The sequence below is a fragment of the Meriones unguiculatus genome, chromosome 11 (assembly GCF_030254825.1).
Source record: "Meriones unguiculatus strain TT.TT164.6M chromosome 11, Bangor_MerUng_6.1, whole genome shotgun sequence".
Classification (NCBI taxonomy): Eukaryota; Metazoa; Chordata; class Mammalia; order Rodentia; family Muridae; genus Meriones; species Meriones unguiculatus.
Genome location: NC_083359.1, coordinates 99,734,531 through 99,749,811, shown reverse-complemented (window position 1 = coordinate 99,749,811; position 15,281 = coordinate 99,734,531). Strand labels below are relative to the sequence as shown.

General features: G+C 49.6%; 1 protein-coding gene across 2 annotated transcripts in view; it reads left to right on the top strand.

The window, feature by feature from the left end:
* The first annotated feature begins 3,741 nt into the window (after positions 1 to 3,741).
* Positions 3,742 to 15,281, top strand: part of Stum (stum, mechanosensory transduction mediator homolog) — a 51,970-nt gene continuing 40,430 nt past the window's right edge. Inside the window, exon 1 of one of the 2 annotated variants that reach the window (XR_009584658.1) lies at positions 3,742 to 4,540. Coding sequence is in view for 1 of the 2 variants with exons in the window: in XM_060364812.1 (XP_060220795.1) it covers positions 4,345 to 4,540 (196 nt within the window). In the remaining variant the exon portion in view is untranslated. The remainder of the gene's footprint in view (positions 4,541 to 15,281) is intronic. The other variant, XM_060364812.1, reaches the window with a different exon arrangement.

Here is a 15,281-nt window from a genome sequence, read left to right as displayed (position 1 = left end):
TTAGTCAAATGCCATGGTGGTGAGTATGATTGCACAGGATCCACTGTCTGCTGGATTTAGAGTGTTCCCTAAATGCCCGTGTGCCAAAGGCTTGGTCCCTAGCATGGCACTTTGGGGAGGTAGGGGAACCTTTAAGAGGAAGACCCTTGTAGGAGTTGTTGGGTTCCTGGGAATGTCCTCAGAGAGGATTGTGGGACTCCACCCTCTCTGTTCTCTTCAGCCAGTCTGTCCCACCGCAGGCTTCTGCCATGAGGTAAAAGGTCAGGGCCAATGGATCACGGGCTGGACCCTCTGAAACCGTGGGCCAAAACAGACCTGCTTACAACCAGCATCTCTGGTGTTTGGTTACAGTGACAGAAAACTGACCGGAAAACTCTTGCGGTGGTGTGTTGACCTTCAAGGTCCAAGGCAAGCAATCCTTATCTTTGTTGTCACTTCTTACTGCTCCCATCCTCCCTTCCACCCCCTCCCTCTCCATTCCCCCCAGCTATTCTCAGTTTGGAGAGAGTCCTCAGTTCTGGGATTCCTACTTTTGAGAAGATGTTAGTGAATTGTGGGGTGTCAGGACATTGTATTGGTTGGCACCTGGGTGAGTGAGCAAATTAAGTTCACACTGATGATTGCCTGGGGCGTGCCAGCCTCTGCCAGCCACGGGTTGGGGTTGGGGTTGGGGAGTTGGGGCTCCGGATGGTGCAACTGCAGAACTTAGGCTTGATCTTTAGGATGCTCAGATGAGAGGGAGGTGATGGGTGCTGTCTCTGTCTCCGTAAAGCATCCTTGTTCCATCTCTACGTGATGCTTTGGTGAGGGGCTGATCTTGGGTTTCCAGGGTCTGTTCACCATCTGTGCTTCCTAGCAACCCCTCTCCACCGTGCCTCCCCCACCCCCCAGTCAGGTCACTGAAGCCTGAAGTCCCCTTCTGCTACTGTCAGAAATGGCCCCACATCACAGGGGATTTCCAGACCAGTCCAGAGACTGACATCTCCCAGAAAGCCCTGCCCTGGTTGTGTATATGTGGTAGGGAAGAGATTTGGGGGTGGATAGAGAGAAACTGATTATGCAAGATCTGGACAACAGACATTCTCACCAATGATGAGGTTAGAGTGCTGCAGGCTTCTTGTCCACCTCAAAGACTGCTTCTTCCGAGCTGCTGGTTCTTGATCTGAAGCCTTTGGAGAGGAGGAGAAGAACGGCAGGCAGTTACATGGTCAGAGCCTGACTAGATGAATTGTGTCGTGTCACCGCCAATCAAATTGACTTATTGTTCAGGTTTTCGGTGGTAATTACAGAGACCCTCAGACTTAATCATCACCAGGTTTAATCAGGAGAGTTGGTCTTAAGGATACTCAGAGGATTGATTACAGCTTAATAGATTTATTAGGAGCTAAGTGGGCCAGCAAGTAATTGGCTGAGGCTGGCTTGTTATAGAAAAGGAGCAAAAGCTAAAAGCTAGGGGGAAAATAGGTCATGGGGTGGTGGGGAGCAAGGAGAGGGGGAGAGAGGGTTGGGCCATGCGGAGAAAACTGAGCAAGTGGAGCTGCGTTCTCCTAAGGAAAAGGCTTTGGGGGAATAATTTTCCACAAGTCTCAGGGGCTAAACAGGGCAACAAGCTGCTTCATGATCCTCCCGCCATGCCTTCCCTCTGTGGTGATGGATTGGGGGTTGTTTTTCCTTAAACTATAAGTCAAAAATATGGCCTTCCTCCCTGAAGTTCCTTTTTTTTTTTTTTTTGGTCAGGCATTTGATCACAGTAAATAGAAAAAGTGAGGAGTGTGCCTGTCAAACACAGCAGCTCCTTTCTGTCTGCCAATCCTGCCTAATTACCACCCGGGAACAGTCTCTCCATTCTCTGTCCTTATACGGCAGTCCTTCTTGGCTACCCTTGGTCCTTGTGGCCTCATCCTCTTGCTGTTGGCTGAGAGGTCTTCCCAGCCAACATAGTCATAATGCCAGTTTTAAAGCCTGGGCCCTCACTCTTCTGTTCAGAGGTGGGCTGCCCTGTCTGGGTGGGTGGCTGGCTGAGTGCCTGACAGGGCAGAAGATGCTGTGAGTGCTGCAGGAGAGGGCGCCATGCTTCTTTTGATTCTGCGGTCTCCGTTCTCGGGAGGACTCCTCTGGGCAAGTCCCCTTTTAGAAACCATACCGTATGTTACTGTAAAAGTCCGAGTTATACAGACAATGGAGGTGACATGAAGGACCCGGAGGGTCCAGCTTGCGAGCTCTCCTCCTGAAGTCACTGACCTGAGAATGTTGTTAGAACTCAGTGTTGTGGCCCCAGCAGTTCCGGCCGTTTGAGCTTCCTAGCTACAGACCTGGACATAGTGGAGGGAAAAAAGAAACTGCGCATGCTATGCTCTCACCTTAGAGTATGATAATGTAACAACAAAAACAAAGAACAAAGAATGGCCACGTCACACTGCTCAATTTGAGGGTCACTTGTTGCACAGTAGGAATAAATAGAACCCTCATGATGTCTTAAAATGTCAGTGATTCCTAGACAATAGAATGAAGTCCCAATTCCTCTGTTCTTCAGCATTAGCCAGCTTCCTGCCCACCTTAGCGGCCCCAGGCCCAGCCTTCCTGCCTGTTTGGGTTCTCTCTGCTTCCCTGGGCTTCCCCTGCATTGGCGCCCACACTGGCTCTGCCTGGGTGGGAGAGAGACAGCCAGAGGAAATTGAGGCAATGGAAATGTATTTCGCTCTCTGGATTCCTTCTCCTCGGGACTAATAATGACAGAGGGACCCCGAAGCAGGAAGCAGGTCCAGGTATTCTGTGAAGGACCGTTCGTAGAATGGAGGTCAGTTCCTGGATTGGGATCACCTGCAGTCAAGTGGATGACTGTGCAGTTACTTAGGCTCTCTCTCTGTGCTTTAATTGATTCACCTACATAACAGGGTAACGCCTTGCAGAGTTAAGGCATGCATTGACTGTGGTTAAGAGTTTAGGATGCTGCCCAACAGAGGACGCTGTGATAAATGACGAACATAAAAACACACCTGCAAGTAGATTCCTTTAGTCATTAAATCTTGACGTGTGTCACTTTCTGGGAGACACCTTAGTGACTGATAGCTCCCCTACAGCTGGCTGCATTGGAAGGCCCCAGTCACAGCATCTTTGCCACCTTCAGCACATCCCAGCCGCCATTTTGCCACTGGCTCCACGGTACTATAGTTGCAGTGACTACAATCCTGCTGTTTACCTAGTAGACTCGAAGATAGTTATCTGTTTGGAAGTGTGGTCTTTCTCAGGCTGGTCTTGAACGCGATAGGAAGAGAGCCTACTGCCTCCACCTCTCGAGGGCTGGGATTTCAGACTGTGAAGCACCATGTCCAGCTAGGGGAGGTTATTCAAGGGGTCGATGGACGATCATGATGAGAAGCCTGAATTGGCTTGGACTCTTGCCAAGACCTTTCTCTTGTTCCCACTGATGCATTGTCAACACCAGGGGGCGCTGTGGTCGCGCTGCCTTTTACCCACCAGGTAGTCATAAATGGCCCAGATGGCCGGTTGCACGGGTCAGGGCCTGGCTCCCACTAGCCGCTCCCTCAAGCAGGAGCATTCCTTTCCATTCTTCGCGTCTCTGTGTGCGAACCTGTACGTGAGACAGTCTCTCCCCCTCTCTCTGAGTGTGTGTGTGTGTGTGTGTGTGTGTGTGTGTGGGCGCGTGAAGGAAACATCTCTCGCAGACATGCCTGGGTTTATAAAGCTGTAAGCTACATTTCTCGTTTCCAGTCCTATCAATATCTATGACTTGAAACACGCTGCTTTTTCTCCGTGACTTGAAACGCAGAGTGTTTCTAGGTTTCGGGCTCCACGCGTTCCTAGCCCCCGTCTCCCTAGCATTAAATGCACACTCCACCAGAGAGATTCAACCTTGAGCCTTTTCCAGCTGGATCCGCCTAGTGCGCGACCAGCCCTCGGGGACCTTGGATGAGGTTCTCAGTTCACCTGCGCTGGGAAGGCGAGGCGTGCGTGCGCGTCCATCCCTCCAGGCACCTGGACCACCAGCCTCCTTGCGCTCTCGCTGCACTTTCTCCCCTAGCCCGGGTCTCCACCGCTGGTGAGCCAAGGCGTTGCGGAGAGGTGTGGAGGGGGCGGGGAAGGGGCCCGGAGGGGAGGGGCGAGAGAACGCTGTCACGGAGTGTCATGCTGCCCCTCCCGCCCTCCGCCCGGGGGTGGGGGCGTGGAGCGCGGGAGGGCGGGCTTCTCCGCCAGCCTCGCAGCTCCCGGAGCGCACTGGCCTCCTGAGCAGGGCACGGAGCCCGCGGCCCGGAGCTCGCAGCCGGCCGTCGCCTGCCGTCGTGCTCTGGGCGGCCGCCGGGTTCCTGGAGAGCGCGTCCAGCCATGGAGCCTTTGCACAAAGACGCTGAGACGGCGGCGGGGGCGGCGGCGGCGACAGCGGTGGACCCCAGGGGGCCGTCCTCTGGGGTGGTCGTGCAGGTTCGAGAGAAGAAGGGACCCCTGCGGGCCGCCATCCCCTACATGCCCTTCCCGGTGGCTGTCATCTGTCTCTTCCTCAACACTTTCGTGCCGGGATTGGGTAAGAAGTGCGGGGCTGGGGGGGGGGGGAGGAGGGAGCTGGGGTGGGTGGGTGAGGGGAGCGACGACCCTTGTGACTCCTTTGACCCCCTGAGGCCCCTGTGACCTGGGCTGCCTGATGGAGAGTGGGGGCAGGGGAGGGACTGGACACTGGCTGGGAGCTGTGGGTGTGCCCACCAGCCTCAGGCTGTGATCCCACGGTTAGTATCTGGCAGGTAGCTGAAGCCCGTGGAGTGGGCGTCCTGGAGGAGAAGTATCGCTTTAGGGTCTCCGACCCGCAAGCGAGGTGGTCAGGTAGAGAAGAGCTACAAACTTGACAGAGAATCTTGGAGCCTCAAGCAGGCAGCCAACGGCTCCCTGGCTCCAGGCTAGCCTACCGTCCAATGGAATCCTGGCTGTTTTTCCCTATCGGGCACATCTTTCTGGGATCCCATTACTCCAGGAAGAGAGGAAGCAGAGCAGGAGGAACTCGTGGCTGTGGTTCCAGGGAGCCTGAGAAGTCAGTTGAGCTGGGGGAAGGGGGCCCCCACAGTTTTAGGAGACACAGTTTAGGAGACGTCATGCTTCTGCGGGGCAGAGCCTGGAGGGGTGACAGCTCTTTAGCCAGAGTCTCTTTTCCTGGTGCCCGCATTTCTGTACAACGAGGGAAGGGGTGGTGATGGTGGTGGTGATTTGCATGCATGTGGATTTGTACTGCATGTGACCAGAAGTAACGCGTAAGAAAACAGAGTATGCCCCGGTGAGCCTGAAGGCTCCGGCTCCCTGGACACACCCTAGTGGCATTGCTGTCCCAGAATAGTGCCTAAGGGTGAATAGAGGTAGAGAATGAGAGCTTTCCTGACCTCTCTCCAGCCCCCAATCTCTGCCTGTGCTCCCCTCCCCCACCTCCAACTTGATCACTCTCAGGTAGATCCGGCACACCAAGGAGGCATCCTCCCCTGCAGCTTGCAGGGCTGGAGAAGCAGGCATCCTGTGTGTTCTCCAGAGAGCCTGCTCCTGCCAGCTGCTCAAAGTTCCCAAAAGCAGAGGTCGGCTGGAAGTGGCCTTCTGTCTCCCTCTGGCCTTTCTCATGGCCTTGCTCCTATCGGGCTCCTCCGTGGTGATTTTGAAGGCCACGCCCACTCAGCCGAACTGTTGGTTTTGCCTGGGCTCCCAAGTCCCTGAGGGTTGCCCTGGCCAGGAGTTCCAGGCTGAGCAGAAAGTCAGAACCTTCAACTGGGCTTCCCCCTTGAGAGATGCCTTTAGCGGCCTGCTCCCAGGTTTCAAGTCATCAGGCCAACTTCAAATGTTAGCTGCTGCCCCGGAGGCGAGCTGGTGTTAATTTCCATGTGCCCAAAACGTCCACCTGCTGGAGTAAAGCCAGACCACCTACCTGCCCGTCTCCCTGAGGATAAGGCAAGGTGCGTGTTGATAGAATTTTTTCCTAAAACAACATCCTAGCATAGGCTTCTGAGAAACAAATGCTGTGGAATCAAGTGGGCAGGGCTGCACTGAGGCGCTGCAGGAGAGGGACGGAGCTGTGGGAAGCCAGCCTGAGGAGGCAGCAGGAGCCCACACACTCATGGCTGGCCAGTGCATGTCCCTCTCCGTGCAGGGCACGAGACAGCTTTCTCCCCTAAGTCCTGCTGCTATGATGGCATCCATTCCACTCACCTGTAAAACCTCACCCCATGGATCTAGCTTTCTCCCCTTCACTGTTCCATCTGTAGGCCAGAATCCTGTGGGGTTTTTACTTACACACACATACACATACACACACACCTTTCTAAGAAACTTGGATAAAAAGAAATAAACTACACAAGGACTATGGAAATGTGAGATGTGGAAATGTGCATTTTCAGCAAGTTAACACAGGCTTTTTTTTTTTTTTTTTCTCATTCTTACGTCAGTTGCTATTACATAGTTTTCTGGGTGTGCAGGCCTTGGCAGCTATCCACAAGGAATGGGATTTCTTGGGCCCTTGGTAGGTAGGGCTTCTCATCTGTTTAGTCTGAGATGCCTGGTCCTCTAGGAGACTGGGTCGATAAGGTGTGAGAGGTCAAAGCCCCAGGCTGACCACAGAAAACACGCTAGAAATGGGTCCACGTGTCCTGAGTGTGCGCTCTCTCTTCCATACTTCTTTTTTCTTTTTCAGATAAGGTCTTTTCATGTATTCTTGGCTGTCCTGGTACTAGCTAGGCAACCCAGGTTGGCCACAAACTCGAAGCACTCCTGCCTTAGACTTCCATGTGCTGGGCTTATTCCTGCTTGTCCTCTGCCATACTGCTTTGTCCAGTTTGCCTCATTCCTGGGCGGGATACCTGGCACAGTGGCAGCTCTGCTTCTGAGTGCTCCTCATCTTCCTGCTTCCCTCTGCACCTGCAGTGGTGTCCTCAACAGACCCCAGACCTTGAAAGCGTCCCCCCACCCCGCCCCCTGCCTTTCTGCCATCTCCACTGCCCTGGCTGGGGAGTACTTTGGACGGTCTCAGCTCCTGGAAGTCCTCCTCTTGGCTCAGGTCTACAGCTGCTAATCCTCCTGGCTTGCTCAAGGCTCCAGAGACAACTGACTACTCAGACTGTTTCTTCTGCTCTTTCATGAAATGCAGCGTCTTCTAATCCATCTACGGATCCACTGAGCCAGCACAGGCACCAGCATATGCTAGGCACTGGGGAAGCAAGGATGAATCAAGCAGCCAAGACCAATGCCTGTGCTGGAGAATGAGCACAAACCTTGAGGAGGCCAGCAGGGACAGAGAGTTTTAGCAGTAGTTAATGCTCCCCGGGGTAGGGTAGGGATGTCATAGGCTGCTTTCCCGAGAGGCAGTCGGAAAATTCACCCATGGCCCCACACACCCCTCCCTACAGCACCCACTCTTTAGAAACTGCTCAGACTGACACAAAGATGCCATCTTGCTTCTGGAAGTTTCCTTTCTTACGAGTTATTTCCTTCTTTTGCAACAAAGAGGGCAGCCAGCGTTGGCTGAATGAAAACTGCCTACCACGCGTGTTGCCGGTATCTCAGGTCCATCAGTCTGTGGGACTCGCCTTGCAGAGGCCACAGTCCTTAACTACCTCCAGACCATCTCTCCATCCATGTTGGTGCTCCCTGGAGAATAAGATTTGCCCTGGGATTTATAATCACTTCCCATTGTCTCAGTGAAAACTTTAATTGATTTTTTTTTTTTTTTTTTTTTTGTGGTGTTGGGGATTGAATCCAGGTCCCGGGTACATGCTAGACAAGTGCTCTACCACTGAGCTGCACGTCCAGGCTGAAAAACCTTTCTGTTAAATGGTGATGTGGTGAGGAGGGACGTCATCTTCATTCTAATTCAGATTACCTGCTAATGAAGGTGATTTCCAGGTCCTTCATGTTTCAAGAAGGAAGTCTCTGTGTAGGTATATACGTACAATATGGAAGTCATACACACACACACACATACACACACACACACACATACACACACACATTACTAGATGTAATGAAAGTTACCATATCGTGCCCTGAAATGGTCTGGAAACTTGTCAGTTGATGACAAACAAGTCATCATTGTGCTTCCATATTTGAAAATTATGAGCTGCTGTGATTTGATGAGATCTAAATGTCGGTGGGTCAGAGAGACAGAGCAGGTGGCGAGGAGGCCTTGTCTACTGGCCACTGACTGCTCCATCAGTCCTGATGTTGGCCGTTAATCTGCTGACTGTGGCATAAACATTCACCCCTCCTGTAGCTCACTGCTTATACTCTGACACTACGGAGGCCTGGCTTCCGTAGGAATGTCCCAGGAAGGTGCAGCTCATAGCTCTTTCCTTTAGTCCGAGGCTCAAATTGGTGACCAGTCAGCCCCCACCTTGCTGTGTCTTTTGTACGGATGCCTTTCTGTTACTGGTTTGAGAATTTATATGTATCCATCTAAAGAAATCGCAAGTTCCTGGAGAGCGGCAACTGCTTAAACCTTTCTCCTTGAGCTCAGGTGCTATAAATGAACACGCACTGACAGCATTATACTCCTGGAGGAGGCATTGGAGACCACCTGGTCCAGCCCTTTTATATAACACATAAGGAAAATAGGCCCGAGGTTTCAAGAACGAGGGGGAGTTTATCTCCTACTCAGATCTCTTAAGGGAGTTACTTGAAGATGCTTCTTCAGCAGAGTAAGGGAGTACATGAAAGATCAGATGAGCTTCAGAAAATAATGGGTCCTACTGAGACAGAGGAGGGGGACCCATCTCACCCTTGGGCACTGGGCTAGCGTTAAGTACTGCTAAAAGTTTCTTAAGATCACAATTGGTTTTAACAATAAGGAAGCTGGCTGCTTGGCAGTGAAGAAGCAGCTGAACAATTTGAGAGCATCTGGCTAGGGCACCAGAAGAAGGCAGCCAAGGCAGAAAGATGGCAAGGGAAGGCAGCGAGCTGAGACTAAGGAAGGATAAAAGACTACAAAAGGCAGAGAAGAGCAATTGCAGCTTGGCTGCTAAGAGTTTCAGAGAGCTGTAAAGTCCTTCTCTTGTTTTTAGTTTTTTGAGACAGGGGTTCTTTGTGTAGCTTGGCTCTTCTGGAACTCACTCTGTGGAGCAGGCTGGCCTAGAACTAACTCATAGATTTGCCCGCCTCTGCCTCCTAAGTGCTGAGATTAAAGGCATTTGAAGTCCTGGCTTGAATTCTAAAAGTCGTTGGGGCCAAGGATTTTGGGTCCCTGAGTTGGGAGCTCTGGAACTGGCTGGTGTTAAGGGTTAAATAATCCAACTTCCTAGGTCTAAAACAACAACAGCAAAACTATAACACTGCCAAGTGATGAATCCCCAATCCTTAGGCCCATACAAGGGATGCAAAACCTACAGGGCAGAGGATCCTGGCACTGGAGGCCTGCATGAGAATTCTAGTGGAAAGGTGCTACCTGTGGCTGTGGGCTGCTAAATACTGGGGGTTGGAAAGGGTGCAGATAAAAACTGCCAGTGGCCAGGGCAGGAAAAAGAACCCCGTCCAGATGATTCAAAGCACTACTTAGGCCAGTCAGGAAAAGCAACCAAGAGATGAAATTATTCAGCAGCCTGGAGGACAGCCAGTCTTCATTAGAGTAGGAGAGGGCAGAGGGCCCCTTTAAAGGGGTCTCTGAGGGTGACATGAAACAAGGACATTCTACACAGTAGAAACCATTACAGGAAAACACACACACACAAAAAGTCTAAGATTTTAATGGGAAAAGATAATGTAAACAAGAGAAACTGAGGTAATTAGTGGCTTAGTGTAGTGACTTGTACCTGGGATCCCTGCACTCAGGAGGCTGGTGCAGGGGAATTCCAAATTTAAGCCTAGGTCACACTAGAAAATAAGACTCTATATAAAAAGAGGAAGGAAGATTCCCTGCACTCTGCCCAAGTTTGGCTATGAGTCTCAGCATCTGCTTTGATACACTGCTGGGCAGTCTTTCAGAGACCCTCTGTGGTAGGCTCCTGTCCTAGTCCCTGTTTTCTTCCTCTTCCGATGTCCATCCTGTTTGCCTTTCTGAGTGAGGATTGATCATCTTATCCAGGGTCTTCATTCTTGCTTAGCTTCCTTAGGTGTGCAGATTGTACTATGTCTATCCTATATTATATGTCTGATATCCACTTATAAGTAAGTATAAACCATGTGTGTCTTTCTTCTTCTGAGATACCTCACTCAGGATGATCTCTTCAAGTTCCTACCATTTGCCTGCAAATTTCATGATTTTCCTTCTTTTTAATTGATGAGTAGTTTTCCATTGTGTAAATGTACCATGATTTCTGTATCCATTCCTCAGTTGAGGGACATCTGGGTTGTTTCCAGATTCTGGCTATTACAAATAAAGCAGGGAATTTTATGAAAGAAGGGGGAGATAGAAAGACCTGGAGGGGACAGGAGCTCCACAAGGAGAGCAACAGAACTAAAAATCTGGGCTTAGGGGTCTTTTCTGAGACTGAATGGAATAACCTAGAACCCCTGCACAGATGTAGCCCATGGCAGCTCAGTCTCTAAGAGGGTTCCCTAGTAATGGGAACAGGGACTGTCTCTGACATGAACTCAGTGGCTGGCTCTTTGATCACCTCCCCCTGATGGGGGAGCAGCCTTACCAGGCCACAGAGGAAAAATATGCAGCCAGGCCTGATGAGACCTGATAGGCTAGGGTCAGAGGGAAGGGGAGGAGGACCTCCCCTATCAGTGGACTTGGAGAAGGGCATGGGAGGAGATGAAGGAGGGAGAGTGGGATTGGGAGGGGATGAGGAAGGGGGCCACAGCTGGGATACAAAGTGAATAAACTGTAATTTATAAAAAAATAAATAAATTCAAAAAAAGAGGAAGGAAGGAAGGAAGAGACAAATTAAAAAGAAAAGGCCCATGGTAACTGTAGTAAATAAAAGGCCATGCGGAAACATTAAGATCCAAGTGTGAAGACACCTGCCCAGTTAGTTCAGAAGTCATGTGACTTCAGGAAGAAGGAAAAGATTTCAAACAATGGCTGGGAAACAGTTTTGATGTCAGTTCCAGGGATGTGTCATATAAAGCACGTTTCTTCTATCAAAAAAAAAAAAAAAAAAAAAAAAAAGGCAGTCAGAAACTCCGTGAGAACAAACCAAACACAGTTTCATGAGTGCCATAGTGTCATAGGTCAAAAATGAGGCCATCTAAAGTGCGGTCCAGTTGTGAGTGATACAAGTGATAGAACGTGAGAAGGAATCTGCTAAGCCTGTGAGTTATGTGTCCTTGGTACAGAATATGGGCTCTTTGGATCTAGAGTCGGGGCATTTGCTTAGTTATAATGATGTAAATGCTGCCTTGTGGCTTTCACTTTGTAAACTCAACAAAAACTGTAGAGCAATCGAACTAGGCACAGAGGAAATGTGTGTAATTCTTGCCCCCTTTACAATACAAAGTGAAAAGCAGCCCAGAGAAGACGGACAACACAGGAGGAGGAGAAGTCTGTGTGACTAAATCAGTGTTCTCAATTCTTCGTCCTTCCCGAGAGAAGGTTGCACGCTTTTACCTGGTGCCACGTGGCTTCTTCCTCTGTCTGCTTGACATCCGGCTTGACACGTGGTTTGCTCTGTCCAACTGTGTGTGAGCGGAAGTGATGATCTGTTCATGCTGAACAGATCCAGCAAGAGGTGCGGTGAGGTTCTGTGCTCTCTCAGTAACAGAGCCTGAATCCCAGCGCATCGGAAGCAGGGCATGACAAGCCATGGGAGACCTAAGTTGGGACGGCTGGGATTTTGTTGTTAGTTTTCATTGTGATTGTCCTGGGACATGCGCCAAAGCTGACTTGCAGGTAGGGATTAGAACCCTGATCCCATGAGGTGGGGGGTGAAGAGATGCTCTTATACTTGATAGGTGAATAGAGGTCCCAGGGTGACCCATAGATAAACTGCCTTAGTAGCATGTTGGGACAAGAAAGCCATGCAGTGATGAAGTCGGAACACGAGGAAAGGGAGATGAGGGTTGATGTATGTACTGGCTGGTTTTGTGCGTCAAGTTGACACAAGCTAGAGTCATCAGAGAAAATGCCTCCGTGAGGGCCAGCTCTAAGATATTTTCTCAATTATTGATCAGTGGGGGAGGGCCTAGTCCTCGGTGGGTGGTGCCGTCCCTGGGCTGGAGCTTCTGAGTGCTATAAGAAAGCAGGCTGAGAAAGCCACGAGGAGCAAGCCAGCAAGCAGCACCCCTCTACGGCCTCTGCAGCAGCTCCTGCCTCCAGCTTCCTGCACTGCTTGAGTCCCTGCCCTGACTTCCTCTGGTGACGGACTATGGTCTGGAAGTATTAGATGAATAAACCCCTTCCTCCTCAATTTGCTTTTTCGGTCATGGTGCTTCGTCTCAGTAATAGAAACCCTGACTAAGACAATATACCGAGCTGATTTTGATGTTTCATAGCAGAAAGTCAATAAATGACATCTGAAAGTGAGAAAACAGGAAATAGCACTATACACATGCTCTTTGGAGATTAGGAAGACGCAGAATTTGCATCATCATTTTTTTTCTGTCTTCTGGTTCACCCCATCCCAGCAGCGTATACACACGCAGAAATTGTGTCTCCTCTTTCAAAGACAGTCTCTTGATTATGTGTCTGCCTGGGACCACTTCATAGTTCTGTACTCTAAAGCAAAACTCTCTGAAACTGGGCTTGTCTGGAATCGTGGTCTCCACTATGTTTTCTCTTTCCTAACGTTTTTGCCTCTGTCACCCACCTAGCATTGTCACCATTTTCACACCTCCAGGTTGCTAGATCCAGGGGCCAGTCCTCTGCCTCTCCTTCCTGGACCGACCGGCGTTGGACTCTGCTTGTTCCCTTCTCCTTGAAATGCTTTCTTCATCTGGCTTCATGTTCCTTACCCCCCATGGTTCCTTCATTTCCTTTGCTCCTTTCTGCAGCCTCTAGACGTGGGAGTTCCCCAGGGCCTTGATCTTGACTTTGATCTTCTTCTGCCTACACTTGCTGCCTCGGGTTTAAATCACAGCTTCAGGATGATGACTCCCAAGCTCAGATCCCTAGATCAGACCTGGTCTCAAACTCTAGACTCTCCTATCCAGCACAGCACCTCCCTCCCAAACCACAAGGCCTCCTGACTTGGCTTTTCCAGCAGCAAATGCCTGCTCTTTCCACAAACTTGCTTTTCTTTTACTTTACTCGATCCTGGTGAAAGTCTCAGGCTGGACGCCAGGACTCACCCTTGGCTTACTGTCACTCACACACCATACCTGGGAAGTACCCCTGTTCCTGCTTTCAGACTCTGTCCAATACCTGACAACTTCTCATCGCTCTGTAGCCTAAACCTCTATTTTTCTCCAAATTATGTAATGCTTTGTGTGTGTGTTTTCTCCCACTGAACCATCATCTCTCTGGCCTGTTGGATTTTGCAATAGGGTCTCACTCTGTAGCCCAGGCAGGCTTCAAAATTTTGTCCTTCATTTTATGTGTATGGATGTTTTGCCTGCATGTATGTCTGTGTACCATGTATGCAGTGCTTGTAGAAGCCAGAGGAGGTTGGAGCCCCTATGATTGGAATTACAGATGTTTTTGAGCCACTAAGTGGATGCTGGGAATCAAACCTGGGTCCTCTGGAAGGGCAGCCAGTGCTCTTAACCACCGAGCCACCTCTCCAGCATTGTGATGGCTTCTCAGATGGCCTTTTTGCCTTCACTGTGTGACACTTGGTGTCTCTTACAGTCTGTTCTTAATGTATCAGGTAGATCAATTGTTTTAAAACACAGCTAAGTTAGGTCATTTCACTTTTGTTTTCCAACTATCAAAACAAACAAACAAACAAACAAACAAACAACTAAGCCAAACAAAACCCCCTCAAATAGCTCCCAAAGTAGTCAGTAAAATTTTAAATCTTGTTATGACTTATACAACCCTAGGTCAGAATTTTTCAGTGGAACATTATACAGGTCATATAAGTATTTTATAGGACTTATAGGATTTTCTGGTACCTAAATTACGAAAGGTTTAAAAAATGGTGAAAACTAATCGTAACATTTTATTTCACTTTAGATATGTGTGTGTAGATATATGCATAAGTACATACACACACATATATGTATGTACACACACACACACGGACATTATTATTTCAATGTATAACCAACACTAAATTATCAGTGAGACTTTGGTGTTTCTTTTGGTGTGTAAAAGTTTTCAAAACCTGACAAAATCCAGCGTGTGTTTTACACCTGCAGAATGTCACGTGGTTGTACAAGCTGTGCTTGCGTTTCTTCTGAGCTCTGACTTGGAAACTAGCTGCAGCCAAGAGTAGGTATTTCAGTGATGAGTAGGCGACCTGCCAAGCAAAGGAGATGATTTGTGACTGCCTTAGCAGACCTGTGCCGTGTACCTACTGTGTGACAGCTCTGCTCTTTGGAGCTAGAATCCAAAGACACAGTAGATGGGTCCCAGCACTCAGAAGCTAATGGCCTCCCCAAGAAGAAAGGACAATAGATACATAATGAGGGCTGTGTGCACTGAGGGGCTGCAACCTACTGATACAATGCTTTTCCTGGAAAACTTGGAGACTTGGAAAATGAGCATCAGAGAGCCTGGTGTGGTCGCCTGTGCCTGCCATCCCAGTACGTGGGACACAGAAACAGGAGGATCATGAGTTTGAGGTCAGCCTGGACTGCGTAGTGAGACCCCCATCTCAAGTAAACAAAGAAAAGAAAAAAACAAAAAAAAAATTTTTAAAAAAAGGAGGAAAGAGAAATGGAAGGAAAGGGTAAGATGCAGCAAGTTCAGTAGAATGTCAGGAAAGGTGCTGGACACTGTGTTTCCTGTTTTCTCAGATTCATGTTGCCCCAAAGCATCATGGACATGATGAGACCCAGAAGGCTTCAGACCTGAGTATGATCCCTCCTGTGGTCCCTGGGTGGCAGGGACCTGTGCAGCTCTCTTAGCCTCTCTGAGCTTGTCTCCCTGCCTGGCCTCTGCACAAGATCATTATGCTTTGTTAACCAAAAACAAAGAAAGGAAGAGAGAGACTCAGTGGTTAGAAATACCATTATTGATTTAATGAGGAAGCATCGCCTTTGTTCCCAAGGTCATTGAAGGGGTCTTTCTCAGACTGACACCAGAACTGGACAGAGTGTGTAACTGGCAATTGTACCTGCTCAGCCTTTTCTTCCCATGAGTCTTACAAAGCCACGACCTAGGCATCCCTCCTGGGCACTCGTGCTAGTCAGCTTTCCGCCATGGTAACAGTATGCCTGAGATGTTCAGCTCACAAAGATAAAAGGTTTATTTTGGCTGGCTGTCT